The sequence below is a fragment of the Sphaerodactylus townsendi genome, linkage group LG06, assembly GCF_021028975.2.
Source record: "Sphaerodactylus townsendi isolate TG3544 linkage group LG06, MPM_Stown_v2.3, whole genome shotgun sequence".
Lineage (NCBI taxonomy): Eukaryota > Metazoa > Chordata > Lepidosauria > Squamata > Sphaerodactylidae > Sphaerodactylus > Sphaerodactylus townsendi.
In genome coordinates this window covers 5,407,956-5,425,068 of record NC_059430.1, presented here as the reverse complement: position 1 = coordinate 5,425,068, position 17,113 = coordinate 5,407,956, and the positions used below count along the sequence as shown (strand labels likewise).

Genomic DNA, 17,113 nt, shown 5'->3' with positions numbered 1-17,113 from the left:
GGTGAAGCTGGTACAAAACCACGTCGATCCCAGTGGTTGTGCGGAGCACTTAGGTCGAACGCAGCTCGAACTTAGGTCAATAACTCAAGTGCAGAATCGACCCAGGTGCTCAGGAGCAGCAGCAGCAGAAGGCCATTGCTTTCACATCCTGCACGTGAGCTCCCAAAGGCACCTGGTGGGCCACTGCGAGTAGCAGAGAGCTGGACTAGATGGACTCTGGTCTGATCCAGCAGGCTCGTTCTTATGTTCTTATGACTTGTGCTTTAGTTTGTCCTGAACTACCCGGTCCATATGTAGTGGTGGAAGAAGAAGAGGAGTTGGATTTACACCCCCCCTTTCTCTCCTGTAAGGAGACAAAGGGGCTTACAATTTTCTTTCCCTTCCCCCCCCCCCACAACAAACACCCTGTGAGGTGAGTGGGGCTGAGAGAGCTCTGAAGAACTGTGACTAGCCCAAGGTCACCCAGCTGGCATGTATTGGGAGTACACAGGCTAATCTGGTTCCCCAGATAAGCCTCCACAGCTCAAGTGGCAGAGCAGGGAAATCAAACCCAGTCCTCCAGATTAGAGTGCACCTGCTCTTAACCACTGCACCACGCTAGAAGTGGCTACACAGCACGCTGTCACCTTTGGGAGCCCCAGAGGGTCACACACAACTTGTGAGTGCAAACTCCTCCTTCCTTGCTGTGCAGAACTTTCAGTTTTGCCTGGAGCCAAATGCGCAAACCTCTGGAGGCAGGAGGTCAGTGTTTTAGATGCGTGCGTTCTAAGTCAAAAGCGGCATCCATCTCCTGGAAGCCAAGTCTAAGAAGTTCTCTGTCAGGCTGGAGCCTGGCAACAGAGGGATCTGGGTTTGCAGGAACGGGAGGGGGAGTTGGCAGGGGCGGAGCAAGGGGGAACTGCACCTGGGACACGTGTGCGCCCCGCACCCCTGCCATGCCCCCTAAACGCCCTTGCCACACCCCTGCAGGGGCACATGCCTGGTGCGTGTGCACCCCCTGTCCCCTTGGCGCTACGCCATTGGGAGTTGGGAGACAGTGGTGAACAGTTACTTTCACTTTGCCAGGTAGGGGTGCCCGTGGCCAAATGACTTATCTCAGCAGTGGCGTAGGAGGTTAAGAGCGCGTGTATCTAATCTGGAGGAACCGGGTTTGATTCCCAGCTCTGCCGCCTGAGCTGTGGAGGCTTATCTGGGGAATTTAGATTAGCCTGGGCACTCCCACACATGCCAGCTGGGTGACCTTGGGCTAGTCACAGCTTCTCGGAGCTCTCTCAGCCCCACCCACCTCACAGGGTGTTTGTTGTGAGGGGGGAAGGGCAAGGCGATTGTCAGCCCCTTTGAGTCTCCTGCAGGAGAGAAAGGGGGGATATAAATCCAAACTCTTCTTCTTCTTCTTCTTCATGGCTGGCCTTGAGTCCATGATGATTATGTTCCTTCCAGCTATGCTTTGTAGTCGAGGATAGAACACGGGAACCGAGGGGGGGAGGGCGAAACTATGGGTTGATGTATTGCGAGTGGACAAAGACCATTTCAGAATCGGCTTTGAGCTTCTTGCCTGCGCTGTCTGCCAACAAAGACTTTTGGACCAAGTGTTACAGAGTCTGAACTGAGTTTCAGATCCAGGGCTTGAGACGCTCCAGCTAGGTCCAGATCTGGAAGGGGGCAGGTAGAAGTGGGGGGGCCGTCTTCTCTGTTCAGTCGCCTCCCGGCTCTCTTGGCTCAGGACTCTCCTCCCCGGGGGCCACCAGCGGATCCAGCAGCTCCTTGAAGCACATTGTGTTCCTGTGGAGGGGGGAGAGATTGGTGATGGTTAGCACAGCGCAGCGACAGCCACTCACGGAGGCGACTTTACAAATGAATATGAGAGACATCTGTCAATGGCTATTAGTTAAGACAGCTAAGCGTGGTGTAGCGGTTAACAGCGGGTGCACTCTAATCTGGAGGAACCAGGTTTGATTCCCCATTCTGCCACTTGAGCTGTGGAGGCTTATCTGTTGAACCAGATTAGCTTGTGCATTCCAGCACATGCCAGCTGGGTGACCTTGGGCTACTCAGTTCTTTGGAGCTCTCTCAGCCCCACCTACCTCACAGGGTGTTTGTTGTGGGGGTGGGGGAAAGGAAATGAGATTGTAAGCCCCTCAGAGTCTCCTTAGAGGAGAGAAAGGAGGGATATAAATCCAACTCTTCTTGAGGTCCTGAGATCGAACAGGTAAGTAGCATCCCAGACTAGGTAGACCATGGGGTCTGATCCAGCAGGGCCCTTCTTACGGTCAACCATAATTAAGGCTAACATGTTGTGATGGAATAGTACTGTAAAACTAGCAAAATCACACATGACTGTGAGAAGCATCTTTGCCTTTTGATCTCCTGGAGGGAGGACAGGAAGCCATGCAGAGGTGCCAGGATGAAACTTCAAAGGCCTAAATTACCTCGTGACCTGAACAGAGTTTTCCCGAGAAGGGGAAAACAAAAAGGTTTTGCAATTCCATCTTGAGACGTGGTCAGAGGAGCATCTCGGGGCCCATGGGTTCCCGGAATGGGGACAAAGAACCAAAAGGAATGTAATCAGCTGAGCAATCTCTTAACTGCATTTATGTTTTATTTCTTTGGTTTCTGTTTTTCAATAAAAATCGTCGAGACCTCAGCTGGTTGGAGTCATTGGAGAAAAGGACCCAAAGGATTTTACTGAAACAAGCGTGGCTCTCCCAGGCTTGCTTTCATGATATATGTCCGTGGTGGCGAACCTTTGGCACTCCAGATGTTATAGACTACAATTCCCATCAGCCCCTTCCAGCATGGCCAATTGGCCATGCTGGAAGGGGCTGATGGGAATTGTAGTCCATAACATCTGGAGTGCCAAAGGTTCGCCACCACTGAATACGTTAACCTGAATGACCTCATAATGGTTGTTGAGCTACATTTCCCAGTGATGGGCCAAAGGCTTTTGGAAAACTCTGACTTTCCTCTCTGATGAGTTGGAGGCAATTAAAGAGAGAGGACACCTTTTCTCAAGGCTGTTGGCCCCCTCTAAGTGAAATAGCCAACGATCTTGCTCAGCATAAGACAGCAGTTTCTGCACTCAGCACAGGCTTTTGAGTACTCCTCTAACTCTGGCACCTGAGGCTAATGCCCAGCGGTCCCAACAGCGTTGACTGCACCTTACAAGCTGGTCTGCATAGCTGTTCCATTATCTCTATTCAAAAGATATTTCAATCCGGAAGATAGAGATAGAGTTCAACAAGATCTGAACGCACTGGAAAAGCAAGCAGAGGTGAATAAGATGCAATTCAACAAGGACAGGTGCAGCCTTCTATATCTGGGTGACGAAAATGAGGATCGTGCAGACTGAATGGGAATTTCTTGGTAGCTGTGAGTGCGAACAGGATCTTGACGAACGGGTGGACAGTAAGTTAAACATATGCAGACAGTTTGATGCAGCAGCAGAAAAGGCTAATGCGATCTTGGGGGTGTATCAACAGGGACATAACATCCAAATCACAAGAAGTCATAGTCCTGCTGCACACGAAATTGGTCGGGCCTCACCTGGAGTATTGTGTACAGTTTTCAAGCCTCACAGCAAAAAAAAAGGACGTAGATGGAATGGAGCAGGTGCAGAGGAGACCACGAGGACGGCCAGGGGCCTGGAGCAAAGGTGTAATGCCCACTGGGCAAGGTGGGCAGCTGCCCAGGGCATCACCTTGTGGGGGGCACCAAAAATGCAGGTTTTGTTTTTGGATATTTTTAGTGGTTTCTGTTTTTGGCCCGTAGGGGCGCAGTTTTAGGCACTAAAATTCCCAGTGTATCATCAGGTATCTGTCCTTATGCTACCCCCCCCAAGCTTCGGTGAAGCTTGGTTCAGGGAGTCCAAACCGTTGCGGACTCCCCAAAGGGTGTCTTCTATCCCCCATTGTTTCCAATGGGAGCTAATAGGAGATGGGGGCTACACCTTTGAGGGTCCATAACGTTGTCCCCCCTAAACCAAACTGTACCAAAACTTGGGGCTAGCATAAGGACAGTCTCCTGGATGCATACGCTGAAATTTTGGTGGCACATGTCTAAAAATGCACCTTCCTGCAGGCACCAATAATGACCTGGTGCAAAAAAATTTTTTGGTCGTGGTGGGGTGGCCATGGGGCAAAATCCAACTCAGCTTTTGCCCAGGGCTCCAGTTCTGCTCCTCGCTGTTACGCCCCCCCCCCCCCCCGGCCTGGGAGGAAAGGCTGGGGTGCTTGGGTGGATGCTTCAATCGGAGAAGAGAGGAGGCTGAGGGCTGGACTCTCCTGAAGTATTTAGTAGTTGGTGTGCTGGGAGCCTTCCCGAGCTAAAGCGGTCAGAATTCTGGTAGCAGTCTTCTCCTGACGCTTTCGCTTCTGCACCGCATTCAGATCCTCTTGAAGATGCCAGCCACAGATGCGGTATGAACGCCAGGAGAGAAATGCTGCATAGAACACGGGGCCATACAGCCCGGAAAACCACACACAGCACCTAAGGCGATTCCGGCCGTGAAAGCCTCTCTACAATATATTATTTAAAGGGCCGTCACTCAGAGGAGGGCAGGGAGCGGTTCTTGTTGGCAGCAGAGGATACGACTTGCAATAATGGGTTTGAATTATGGAAAGGTATCAGCTGGATATTAGGAATCATAGATTTACAGCAAGAGTAGTTCTGCGGTGCGATGGGCTGCCTCCAGGGAGTGTGGTAGGAACCCTTGTCCCTCGCTCATCATTGAGCAGGGGGCTCAGACTAGGATGTATTCTGTTTGAATCCCCATTCCAACTCTTTAGTTTGGAGAAGAGACGTCTGAGGGGGGGATATGATTGAAGTCTATAAACTCACGCAAGGGGTAGTGAAAATGCTGACAGAGAGACATTTTTTCTCTTTCTCACAATACTCAGAAACCTAGGGGGCATCCATTGAAAATGCTGGGGAAGAATTAAGACTAATAAAAGGGAAACATTTATTCATGGAACGTGTGATTGGTGTTTGGAATATGCTGCCACAGGAGGTGGTGATGGCCACTCACCTGGATAGCTTTAAAAAGGGCTTGGACAGATTTATGGAGGAGAAGTCGATCTATGGCTACCAATCTTGATCCTCCTTGATCTGAGAGATTGCAAATGCCTTTAGCAGACCAGGTGATCGGGAGCAGCAGCAGCAGAAGGCCATTGCTTTCACATCCTGCACGTGGAGCTCCCCAAAGGCACCTGGTGGGCCACATTGCGAAGTAGCGAAAAGAGAGCTGGACCAGATGGACTCTGGTCTGATCCAGCAGGCTAAGTTCTTATGTTCTTATGTTCTTATGGATTTGCAATTTGTAAACCAGCCTTGGCATTATTATGGATAGCCATGATTCTGCCCCTCAGGAGATTGAGGGGAGCAGCCCACCTCCCAAGCCATCTCTCCCTCTTGACTGCATGACATAATGCTCGTTCTGCCAGCTTCACAGTCTCCGCAAGTGCGCTCACGGCCAGTCTTCATCCAGCCTTGTCCTGCTGGGGCCAAAGCGTGACCATCAGCTAGCTGCCACTGGAGCCCACCACGGCCATCGGACTTCTCTGACCCCCCCTGCAAAGGTCTTGTATTTGCCTGGCGCAGTGCGGGATATCCTCAGAGAACTGCCTTTGGCTGCTAGGAAGGATGGCACTTGCCTTTTGTGTTAAAGCGGACACCTGGACAATAGCTTGGGTATGTGATTAGTATATTGTCCACCTAACGCACCAGCTGATACCTTGCCAAACCTATTGGATGCTGCAAACCATTGCGGCTCCCTGAGAGCCAGCGTGGTGTAGTGGTTAAGAGCAGGTGGATTCTAATCTGGAGAACTGGGTTTGATTCCCCCCACTCCTCCACCCGAAAGTGGCAGAGGCTTATATCTGGTGAACCACAGATGTAAGTTTCCCCACTCCTTCAGCATTCCTGCTGGGTGACCTTGGGCTAGTCCACAGCTCTTCTGAACTCTCAGCCTCGCCACAAGGTGTCCTGCTGTGGGGGAGAGGAAGGGAAAGGAGCTTGTAAGCCACCTTGAGTCTCCTTACAGGAGAGAAAGGTGGGGTATAGATCAAAAATCTTCTTAATAATAATCCTAGATAATTTTGATGTTGCCTCTTTTCCATGGTGACCTTTGGGCTCTCACAGCTTGTAACAAGTCCCACACATGAAAGGGACCATACTCTGAGTTTGATCTTCACTATAGGGATAGATATTGGCCCAATACAAATTGAGAAAGTGCCATGGTTGGACCAGCGTGCCTTGGAGACCTGTCTGTGCATCCCACGCGTGCTCTGTATAGGTGGCGAGTGGGTTTTACTCGTGCGTGAGTCAGAGGGATCCTTTGCTCTCCAGAACGCTTCCGCATGGGATTCCTGGATGCCTCCCAGTGACCTCCTTAAAGTGGCAGGCCGGCTCTCGAGAGCTCCTCTACTGTAGATCAAGCGCCCGGCGTCCCTCCGCCTAAATTCTGGTAACGTCCAGCTCCCTGGTATACCAGGGAGCTGAGGAGGAAGAAACGAGAACTGAGACCACTAGAGCAAACTTGGAGGAAGTTTCACAGGGGGAGTCACACAAACAACGCAACTATGACTATTGAAGTGGGTTCCAGGCTTTTGCAGTTGGGTGGATTGGGAGAGAAAAAGGCCCACAAATGTGGTCCCCAAGTGCCTGGGAATCGCTGCTCAAAATTATCAAGGGGGAGACCCCCTACCTTCCTTCTCCCCCCCCCCCGCTGCAGATACATAAGCAGATAAGGGATTCTACCTGGTCCAGGTGTTCCGTGGGGGATGGCCACCGCTCTGCCGGGCTGCCTCCCAAAATGTCATCCTCAGATTTGCGATGCTTGGCAATGGACAGTCTCTCCTGGAACTGGAAACAGAGAGAGGATTGTTCTGGAAGGCTTTCAAGGGTACGGACCTCCACTGGTTCTGGATGGCTTTTCCGGCTGTGTGGCTGGGCCGGGTCTGGCGTGGTCTTGTTCCTAACTGCTCTCGTCACTTCTGCATCTGTGGCTGGCATCTTCAGAGGTGTATCACAGAAGGAAGTCTGTTCCTGCGCTGTGTCCAGGTCAGTCTCAGAGTGGGTTTCCCTCATGGATTCACGATAAATATATACAATACAATGCAAATATACAAAAATACAATATAGGAGCAGCAGTGGCGTAGGAGGTTAAGAGCTCGTGTATCTAATCTGGGGGAACCGGGTTTGATTCCCCGCTGTCGCCTCCTGAGCTGTGGGAGGCTTCTCTGGGGAATTCAGGATTAGCCTGGGCACTCCCACACACGCCTAAAGCTGGGTGACCTTGGGCTAGTCACAGCTTCTGAGCTCTCTCAGTCTCCGCACCTACCTCGGCTACAGGGTGTTTGTTGCAGGGGAAGTGCAAGGAGATTGGTCAGCCTCTTTGAGTCTCCTGCAGGAGAGAGAAAGGGGATATAAATCCAAACTCTTCTTCTTCTTCTATAATCAGTCGCAGGGTCTAGAAGCAACTCCAGCAAATATTGAGCTAGTGCAGGGGTCTGCAACCTGCGGCTCTTCAGATGTTCATGGACTACAAATCCCATCAGCCCCTGAGCTAGTGAGAATTTAACAGAGACCATTTGACCGTCATATCAACCAAATAGTCTGAAAAGGGATAAGGAAACTAAGGCAGGCCGGCTAAGCTGGATAAATGCCGCCATTGCCTTTGACCAGTGGTGGGATCCAAAAATTTTAGTAACAGGTTCCCTTGGTGGTGGGATTCAAACAAAGTGTATGTGTAGCCTCTAATGGCGGTTGGCGGGCTAACGACACGGGCGTGGCCGGGCATTCCAGGGGCGGGCATTAATAATTTCTGTTACTGTACAGCAAAACTCTTACTGTAAAACAAAAAAAAAAGTTCCTAATTCTCCAGCTGGTATCTTTCTGTCCATAATTTAAACTCATTATAGCAAGTCCTGTCGTCTCCTGCCGACAGAAACAGCTACTTCTCCTCTAATTGACTGCCTGTTAAATACTTAATACTTTCAAATACTTAATTTTGTTTCTAGGAAATCAAAAGAAGTTGAGACTTCTTTCCTTAAACAAGGAACTTTTACCCTATTTCTAAAACATCATGTTTTTAAAACAGCCCAACAGGGAGAACACTTATCCCGCTTTCTACCTTCGCTGCCAATCCAGCCACATATAGGAAACAACAGGATCTGTATGATTTTTGGGAACCTACTGGGATTTCTAATGGAAAATGCAGACTCCAGTTAGTAAACCCTCTCGCACAATAACAAATAATTAGGTAACCAACTCTCGAACCAAGGAGAACTCCGTTGATCCCCCCACCTCTGCCTTTGACCGTTGGCCGGGCGGCATAGTGCCATCTTCCAGGCCCTGCAGAACCGTGACAAGCAAAGGAGAAAAGCAAACGACCTCTAACAAGGGCAGGCTGGGCATCGTCTGCATTCAGAGGCGGGCCAAGGCAGGGCAAGGACGAACTCACCCGCAGGGACTGCCGCTCCTTATCGCGTCGGTGCCGGAGCTCTCCCTCGGCCCGAAGTTCTGCCAGCTGCTTCAGCGCCTCCTCTTGCTCCTGCCGAGAGAGCCAGATGAAGGCTTTCTCCCGGCGCGGCGGCCGAGGGGACGGCAACTACAGGTGAGGAAAGCAAAAGGTGAGCCAGGGCAGGGGCGAGGGCACAAAATGCTGCGTGTTCGAAAGCCACATTGTGGTGTGTTGTCGGATCAGATAGGGTCACCATTGTCTTCCAGAAGTCCTGTAGCCTGCAGAGGGATCATACCGGTTTCATCAGACCCTGCCAGCAAATGGCCATGCTGGCAGGGTCTGATGGGAATTGTAGTCCATGGACATCTGGAGAGCTGCAGGTTGCAGACCCGTGGACCAGGTTTGGATCCCTGCTCTGATTTGGAAGCTCGCTGGGTGACCTTGGGCCCGTCACATGTTCTCAGCCTAAGCTACCTCACAGGGCTGTCGTGAGGAGAGGAGAATGATAGAAGCTGCTTCCGGTCCTCGCTGAGGTGAAAGATGGAGTGTAAATAAAGTGAATGAAATAAATTACTAGGCCGAAGGAATGGGCTTTAGCCGGGGTTGCCAACTCTGTCTTGGGAAATTCCTGGAGATCTGGGGGTGGAGCCTTGGGAGGGCGTGGTTTTGAGAGGGGAGGAGTCTTAGCGGGATACAATGCCACTGAGTCCGTCATCCAAAGCAGCCAAGTTCTCCAAGGGAACGGATCTCTGTAGTCTGACAATCAGTGTAATTTCGACAGGAGTCTCGGCCCTACATGGAGTTTTGCAACTCCAGGCACCAGAGGCGTTCCTCCCATTGGGCAAAGTGGACAGTTGCCCAGGGTGCCCCCTTGTGGTGGGCGCCAAAAATGCAGGTTCGTTTGTGAGATTGTTTTGTATTTTCAATGTTTTTTCTGTTTTAGGCCTGCAGGGGGCGTGCAGTTTTAGTTAGTGAGTTAGCAGCACCAAAATTCTCAGGGATTTTTCAGGAGATTCATCCTGATCACATCACTTCCAGGTTTGGTGTGAGGTTTGGTTAGGAGTCCAAAGTTATGCGGGCTCCCAAAGGGAGTGCCCTATCCCCCCATTGTTTCCAATGGGAGCTAATAGGAGATGGGGCTACACCTTTGAGAGTCCATAACTTTGGGACTCTACTTAACCAAACTTCACCAAACCTGGGTGGTATCATCAGTAGAGTCTCAATGTAAGATACTCGTAATTTTGGTGCTGCTATCTTAATAATCGCGACTCCTGGACAGCAGGCACCCCCCTGCTGTGTTCAGGGATTTGGAAGCTTGGGGCATGTTCTATAATGTGATGGTGACTTTGGAACAACCTGGTGGAAAAAAATCATTGTTTGGTCATGGTGGGGGAGGGTGGCCGCCTATGGAGGGGCATCAAACTCACGTTTTGCCCAGGGCTCCAGTTTGCCTAGGTACACCACTGCCAGGCACCCAGTGAATTAAGACGAGAGCTGATCTGACCACTAGACATCTTTGTCTGAGTCCAATCCGACATTGGGGTCACCCACCACCCTCCTTTTCCCATGTCTCAGGGCGTAGCCCTGCCCATAACTTGCAGCCTAAGACTTCACTGCTCTGTGGGGGCTGGAACTGCAGGTGAGGGAAAGGCACCTTGTGCATGTTCAGAGGAGCTCTTGCCCTTATGTCTCATTCGGCCTTGGGTTCGGGCACCACACACATTTTTATAATCTTATTGTTATATATACTGTACTGATGCTGCTAGTTTTACGAATTTTGTAATTTGTTTTAACCTGCTCTAATTTATTTTATTTTGTGTGGATACGAGCTTTGGCCATTGTATGCAATACCGCACCGGTTTAGTGTATACCGGCCTCGAGATTCTTCTGGGTGGGCGGCTATAAATCTGATATATAAAGAAATAAATAAAATTCAACATGATCAGCGTTTTGGGCCATTCGACCATCTGCCTGGCAATTCCTTCTTGGCTTGGCCAAGCCGTTCCTGACTGTTCTGCAGATCAGCAATCTCTGCGGGTCAAAAACAGAACGTCACAAATCTAGGACCCCGGCCCTGTGTTTCCAGCATCCTTACCGGCCGGGCCCTGGGCTCCTCCTGACCCTCTGGCTGGGTGGGCTCCGGAGCCCCTTCTGTGGGCACGTCCTCATCTTGGGCCTGCTGCGAGGAGAGAATCAAATGCATGCGCAGGATTAGGTTGGGATGGAGGCAATTTCTTCTCCCGTTGCCAGCACTGTGACAACAAACCTGAAGGAATTACAGTGGAACCTCGGTTTTCATTGGTAATCCGTCCAAAAAGAATCGATGAAAACCGAAACCGATGAAAACCGAGGCAAACTTTTCCATAGGAATCAATGTAAATCCAATTAATCCGTTCTGGGCACTCCAAAAAACAAACCAAAAACACATTTTTTGGTGAATAAACCTAGTGTTTAATGCTGAAAACAGGAACAAACGATCACACTAGGACCAGCTTCAGAGCCAGTGGACCAACGTCGCACCAGAAAGCTGTCCAAAGAGGTCTGTTTCTGACGCCTCTTTCAGATTTGTCTGAAATGGGGCAAGACATTGCTTCAGTTAAACAAGTTGCAGACACGGCGTGCAACAGCTTTGTCCGGGTGATTTTTCTCCACAAACCCCTGCACCTGACTGCAAATCGATGAAAACCGAGGCAAATCGATGAAAACCGAGACAATTTTCACTGAAAAAATCGATGAAAACTGAAACCGATGAAAACTGAAGGCAATGAAAACTGAGGTTCCACTGTATTCAGCTTTTCCCCTACAGACAATTAGCTTAACGTAATCCATCAAGGAGGGAATTGATTTCTAGCATTGCTGTGAGTCGGAACCTGGCCACACCCAGCCATAAACTGCCCCCCCCCCCCATACTACATGTGGCATTGGGTGGGGGGAGGCACAGCTCAACGCTGGGCAGTTCTTGCCCTGGGCACCATCCCTGATTGGATATGGTAAATGTTTATCAGAATTTCAAAGGATCATCAGTAGACTTTCCAGACATTAGGGGCACGCCGGTCCTTGATAGCTCTTCATTTCTACGGCAGGAACAACCTGAATAAATTATGCAAAATGAGCAAACAGACAAACTTGCTATACATGCATATTTCATTCAAGTGGAAGAAGGCAGGCTTTCTTTAGAGAGCTCTGAAGTCAGCTTGGCGTTAGCCTTTTAGGTGTCCGGTGGCGATCATATCTCCAGAGCGGATCATACTCTCCACCAGTTTCGCCAGCATACACTGGGCTGCCAAGCAGGGGCTGATGGGAATTGTAGTCCATAACATCTGGAGTGCCAAAGGTTCACCACCACGGACCTAGGTCATTCTGGCTCCACCTGCGGAAAGTCCCTGGTTCGGTCTCTAGCAGCTGTGTTTAAAGAGGAGCAGGTATGGGCAAACAGGTGTTTCTGCCACTGACCCTGCAGGGCAGCTGCCAGTTGAGTAGACAATACTGACTTTGATGGAATAACGGTCTTAGTAGATATAAGGGAGGCTTCGTGTGATCGGTTCTAGCCACCTGCAGGACTGGGCAGGCATCTGGAAAGGGTCAAGGAGTTAATTTTCTTGCCTTGGCAACAATCGCTCCAGGACAAAGTGTCGGAATATGCAAGTGTCAGTCACAACTCAAACATGAAAGAGTTAACTGTGTGTATGTTAATTAGTCACTGAAGTCACAGTTTTATGACCAGTCTATTGATTAGCTATTGGTCAGCAAGTCAGACCCAGGTATTGTGCACCGGTCACCGTAGGCAAAATTGATAAAGTATGTTTCTTTGTTAGAAGACATGCTCTCTCTTAGACACCACGATGTGACCACAGGAGATAATCACTATGTAACAGGAGAAGTCGATCTATGGCTCCCAATCTTGATCCTCCTTGATCTCTGATTGCAAATGCCTTAGCAGACCAGGTGCTCAGGAGCAGCAGCAGCAGAAGGCCATTGCTTTCGCCTCCTGCCTGTGAGCTCCCAAAGGCACCTGGTGGGCCACTGCGAGTAGCAGAGTGCTGGACTAGATGGACTCTGGTCTGATCCAGCTGGCTTGTTCTTATGTTCTTAACTAAGGCCCCTTCTGCACACACAAAATAATGCGTTTTCAAACCACTTTCACAACTGTTTGCAAGTGGATTTATTATTCCAAGACAGCTTCAAAGACACCTCGAAAGCAGTTTGAAAGTGCATTATTCTGCATGTGCGGAATGAGCCTCAGTATAGTGCTAGCATAGAAAAGTGTTCTTATTTTCTTTCCATGCAACCCTCCCTAAATAGTTAGTGAACTCATTTATGGAATGGAATTTACTCATTATTCCATTATGGAATGGAATTTATGGAATTTACTAATTTAGTAAATTTAGTAAATTTAGCAGACTAGCAGAAAAGAAGACCAAAACACAGACTAGTGTATTGGTCTTCTTTTCTGCTATCCTGCTAAATTTATATAACACAAAACTTGTGAACACCACGAAAACATGGGAAAAGTCCATTCCACACTGCTCTCTGACACCCATTCCAACCCCTGGTTTTCCATAATTGAAGAAAAAATTGCCTCTATTGGACTGTCAGTGGATTCACTTTGCCCTTTGTCCTATTCAGAAGCTTATAGGAAATTAAAAGGTCAACTATTGGATAGAGAGTTCTCTACCCTAATCACCGCAGCCAAGAAAACGTGTTCCCCCCTGTATTTTTCTCTCCCATTTGAATGGGGCCACTTGACACACTACCTGTATTGCTTAATAAACCCCGTTCAAAGGAGAGCCATAATGCTCGCCAGGTTTAATGTTATGCCTTCTGCCTTGTTGCATGGCAGATTTAATAAGCAAGAAAAGGCTAAAAGATTGTGCCCATCTAACAACGGCTCAGTTGAATCTCTGGCCCACCAATTACTTCACTGTCTCAGATTCAAGGAAATCAGATCCAAGTATGTGAATCTCTACCCTTTACATTTTTTACCCGATCTCCCCGATTTAATTAGATTACACTACTTGTTGGACAACCCTGATCCTTCCCTCTGTATGATAGTGGCAGACTTTCTCCTGGAAATTACCAAACGCCAGTAGATTTCCTTCGACCTAACATCTATTTCCTGTTTTGTATATGCTTTTTAATCCATTTTTATTATTGTTGTACTGTTGTCTATGCCAATAAAGGCTTGCTCGCATTTCCCCCATTTCCATTCCACACCCTGCCTTTCCACAAGTGGATCAGCCATGCTTTCCCTTCTCTTAATATACATTCATTGCCCCCTTCCCATTGCTGTACCCACAACCCAGCCCCCCTCGCAACAATTCACACCTCCTTACCCAGGACTGCTCAGAAGGTCTCCTAGATGGGACCTCGCAGCTGGAGTTCTCTCTGGACATGCCCACACGGAGAGCTGCCGGCTCCCACGCGATCTCCTCTTTGTGTCTTCCAGGGCTGGGTGGAGAAAATGCAGTCACCACGGGGGGTTTCTTGGTCTCAGTGGTCTCCTGTATCAGCTCTCTATGCTCCTCATGTTGAGCATGTAGGCCATCTGTTCCCCTCTGGCCCCACGTCCTGGACAACTTCCGGGGGTCAAGAGATTTTGACTTCCACTGCAAGGTCCCAGGGAGATGTTCCTGGAGTTCTGAGTGTCCCAAATCCATCTGTATCTCTTTATCTTCAAGAGGCTCCCACTCAATTTCTGAGGATTCCTGGGGACAAAAGATAGCCGGGTCCATGAACTCTTGAGAATTAAGGGGATGGAATACCCTCACCATGGGCACCACAGGAGATGTTTCTGGCAAGCATTCTTGCCGCTGGGATGTCTGTGGTGCCTCCAGTTTTGGTGAGCCCCTGCTTCCAGACTCCATGTTGAACATCTCTGGGGATTCTTGATTCTCCTTCTCTTGCCCTGGCAGAGGAGATATCTTCTGTTCTACCAGTGGCAGCTGGTGGGACTGCTTTCTTTGCCTCTCTAAATCCTGTGGGAGATGAGGTTCAAGTTCAGTGGCCCCTCGTCCCTCTGATTCAAAGAACTCTTGAGTTTCTTGGGCATGGGCGGCCTCCAGCTCCTTCCAGTCTTGGGGTCTACAAGTTTCTCGTTCCATGTGCAGCCTCCCCAACTCTTGGAGGAGCTTATCCCCAGGCTGTGGCCCCTGGTCAGGAGGAAGAGCCTGTGACCCCTCTGGAGATGTGAACGGTGCTTCACCCTGATCTCGCTGGACGTCGTAATCGATGGGACGAGATCCCTCATCCATGGCCACCACCATTTTCTTTGTGGAAGCTTCTTAGGAATTCCACCTTCTCTGTTCCAGGGGGTTCCAGGGTCCCTTCAAAATCCTCCAGCATCTCCTGAAACTCCTTGCTTGGTCCCTGGATGCTAGGTGACCCTTGACCCTGAAGCGGAGTCATTGGAGTATGCTGACCAGGTGACCCTTGATCTTGAAGCGGAGTCATTGGAGTATGCTGGCCAGAATGGCTTTTTCCAACACTCTGGACATTGAAACTATCTTTCCTGGCCCTCTGGGATCCAAAAGTCTTGGACTTTCTCAGCAGACCTTTTAGGAGAGCAGGGCTTTCTACATACCTGTTTTCTTGAGGTGCGAGAGGTTTTGGTTCCATCAGCCTGTGAGCTTCAGCATCTTCTGGTACAGGGGGTTCCAGGGTTCCTTCAAAATCCTTCAGCATCTCCTGAGATTCCTTGCTTGGTCCTTGAATTCTAGGTGACGCTTGACCCTGAAGCGGAGTCGTTGGAGTATGCTGGCCAGAATGGCTTTTTCCAACGCTCTGGACATTGAAACTATCTTTCCTGGTCCTCCTCTGGGGTCCAAAAGTCTTGGACTTTCTCAGCAGACCTTTCAGGGGAGCAGGGCTTTCGACATCCCTGTTTTCTTGAGGTGTGAGAGGTTTTGGTTCCATCAGCCCCTGAACTTCAGCAGCCTCCGGATGTCTCTCTGCAGCTCTGGAAACTTGAGAAAATTCCTCCCCGGCCTCGGTTCCTTCACATCTCTTCGGGCAGAAGATCTGTGCGTCCTCCAGTTCTTGGGAAGAGAGGATTTCTCCTTGAGTTCTCAGGGGCTCTTGTGCTTGGGGAGGTGCCAGCTCCATCTCTTGTGGACCCTCACGGTCTCCTCTGTCCTGTGGCTGGCGGATCACTTGGTCTTTGAGGATAAGTCCATGGATCGGAAGAAGTTGAGAATGAATATCCATTGGATCATCCGGCGGTTTCCTTTGGGGTTGCCCTATCTTCGTGCTGCTCGTGTCCGGCAGCTTGGAGAACTCTGACTTTCTCAGTGCCTCAGACTGGAGGAACTGAAGCTCCCTCGGGTCAAGAGACTTTGACTTTCCCACAATCCTCCAGAATTCCCAGAGTTCGCTGTATCCAGGAAACAGCCAAGTGGAGGGCTTTCCATCCGCTGTAGCCTCCGGTTTCTTAGGTGGTGTTTCCTCAACCTGAAGGTCACGGCTGTGCCTTGGATCTGTGGCTCCAAAGCTCATGGGCGTATGCTCTGTCTGAGGGGCTCCTGATGGCTGGAGATCGTCTGTATCTTTCTGATGGACGCCGATATGGGCATGTTCCGGGGGATCACTGGGCTTGTTTCCCTCTATTTCCTCTTGAGGCTGTGAGATGTCTTGGTGAGTTGGTTCCTCCTGTCCAGCAGATTCATCCTTGGACTCCGACACTTTTGAGTCCTCCAAAGGGTTTGTCACCATCTGGGTGGTCACCTGAGGAGCAAACGTTTCGAGCATTTTCGGGGCTTCATCCTCAGGGCCCCGTGGACAGCCACGTGCTTGCTTTTCCTGGATCTGAGAGGAGCCTCGTTTTGACTGTTCCCGGGGACCAAAAGACGTTGAGTCTTGAAGCAGATCGGCCTGAAGCTGTGCAGTTTCTTGGGCAAGACGGTTCTGAGGAGTCTTTTGCGTGCTTCTTTGAGTCTCCGTGGTCTTATCTTCTACCCGGGACTCGCGTCCTGAACTTCCTGCTTCCGGATGTCCTTGGGGATAAATTGGCATGGAATCAAGATGCCTCTGGAATTTCAGGACTTCGGGGTCCACCTGTACTGTTCCTTGCACGTGCATCACAACCAGTTCTTGGGGCTTCAAGATGTGTGGCTCCGTCAGCTCAGCTGACTTTAGATGCAAGCTGCTTGGCAGAGGGAGATGGATTTCTCCACCTGGTCCCTGAGGCTGAAGAGGGCTTTGAGCTCCATGGGCCTGCAAGTCCTCCAGGTCGCTCTCCTCCTGAGCCTGGGGATGCTCGGGCAGTTGTAGCTCCCTTGCCTTCATCTGGGAATCTTCCTGGACCAGAACGACTTTTGGCCCTCCCTGGGCTTCGGGGGACTCCAATTCACGCAGTTCTGGTGGCTTGGGGGGCCGAAGCTCCCGGAAGTCAAAAGACTTTGATTTCTCAAATCGTTTTCCTGGAGGCAGGAGAATGTTGGCCTTATTGTGTCCTAGAGTCTCAGGGGGCGGACAATTGGCTGTCTCGATCTTTCCTCCCTCTGACAAGTTTGAGCAGCTCAAACCTTCCGGGTTGCATTGTGGCACCCCTTGGGCCTTCATAGGGTATGGATTGCCCGGTGCCCCCAGTTCTCCAGTTGGAGAACCACAGCAGCAACTGGCTTTGTTGGGATTACAACCTTCTGTCACGTTCTCCTGTGT

The 17,113-nt window shown here is 50.1% G+C and overlaps 2 protein-coding genes across 2 annotated transcripts; both read right to left on the bottom strand.

Annotated features, from left to right (window-relative positions):
* Nucleotides 1–1,369: 1,369 nt before the first annotated feature.
* On the bottom strand, nt 1,370–14,721 carry LOC125435936. Its single transcript, XM_048502463.1, has 5 exons — nt 13,792–14,721; nt 10,554–10,637; nt 8,459–8,605; nt 6,754–6,858; nt 1,370–1,782 (listed from the first exon to the last, which is right to left on the bottom strand). The coding sequence occupies exons 1-5, from the start codon at nt 14,719–14,721 to the stop codon at nt 1,720–1,722; spliced, it is 1,329 nt and encodes a 442-aa protein (XP_048358420.1). The 3' UTR covers nt 1,370–1,719.
* LOC125435933 lies at nt 14,702–16,745 on the bottom strand. The gene has a single exon (XM_048502457.1). The coding sequence runs from the start codon at nt 16,736–16,738 to the stop codon at nt 14,702–14,704; it is 2,037 nt and encodes a 678-aa protein (XP_048358414.1). The 5' UTR covers nt 16,739–16,745.
* Between the last annotated feature and the right edge of the window lie 368 nt (nt 16,746–17,113).

Coding starts and splice junctions, on each gene's coding strand:
- LOC125435933 (XM_048502457.1), bottom strand. CDS start 16,738: ATGAAGGCAAGGGAGCTACAACTGCCCGAGCATCCCCAGGCTCAGGAG.
- LOC125435936 (XM_048502463.1), bottom strand. CDS start 14,721: ATGGTGGTGGCCATGGATGAGGGATCTCGTCCCATCGATTACGACGTC. Junction 8,606..10,553: donor AGGAGCCCAGGGCCCGGCCG/GTAAGGATGCTG, acceptor CCTCACCTGTAG/TTGCCGTCCCCTCGGCCGCC. Junction 6,859..8,458: donor AGGAGCGGCAGTCCCTGCGG/GTGAGTTCGTCC, acceptor CTCTGTTTCCAG/TTCCAGGAGAGACTGTCCAT.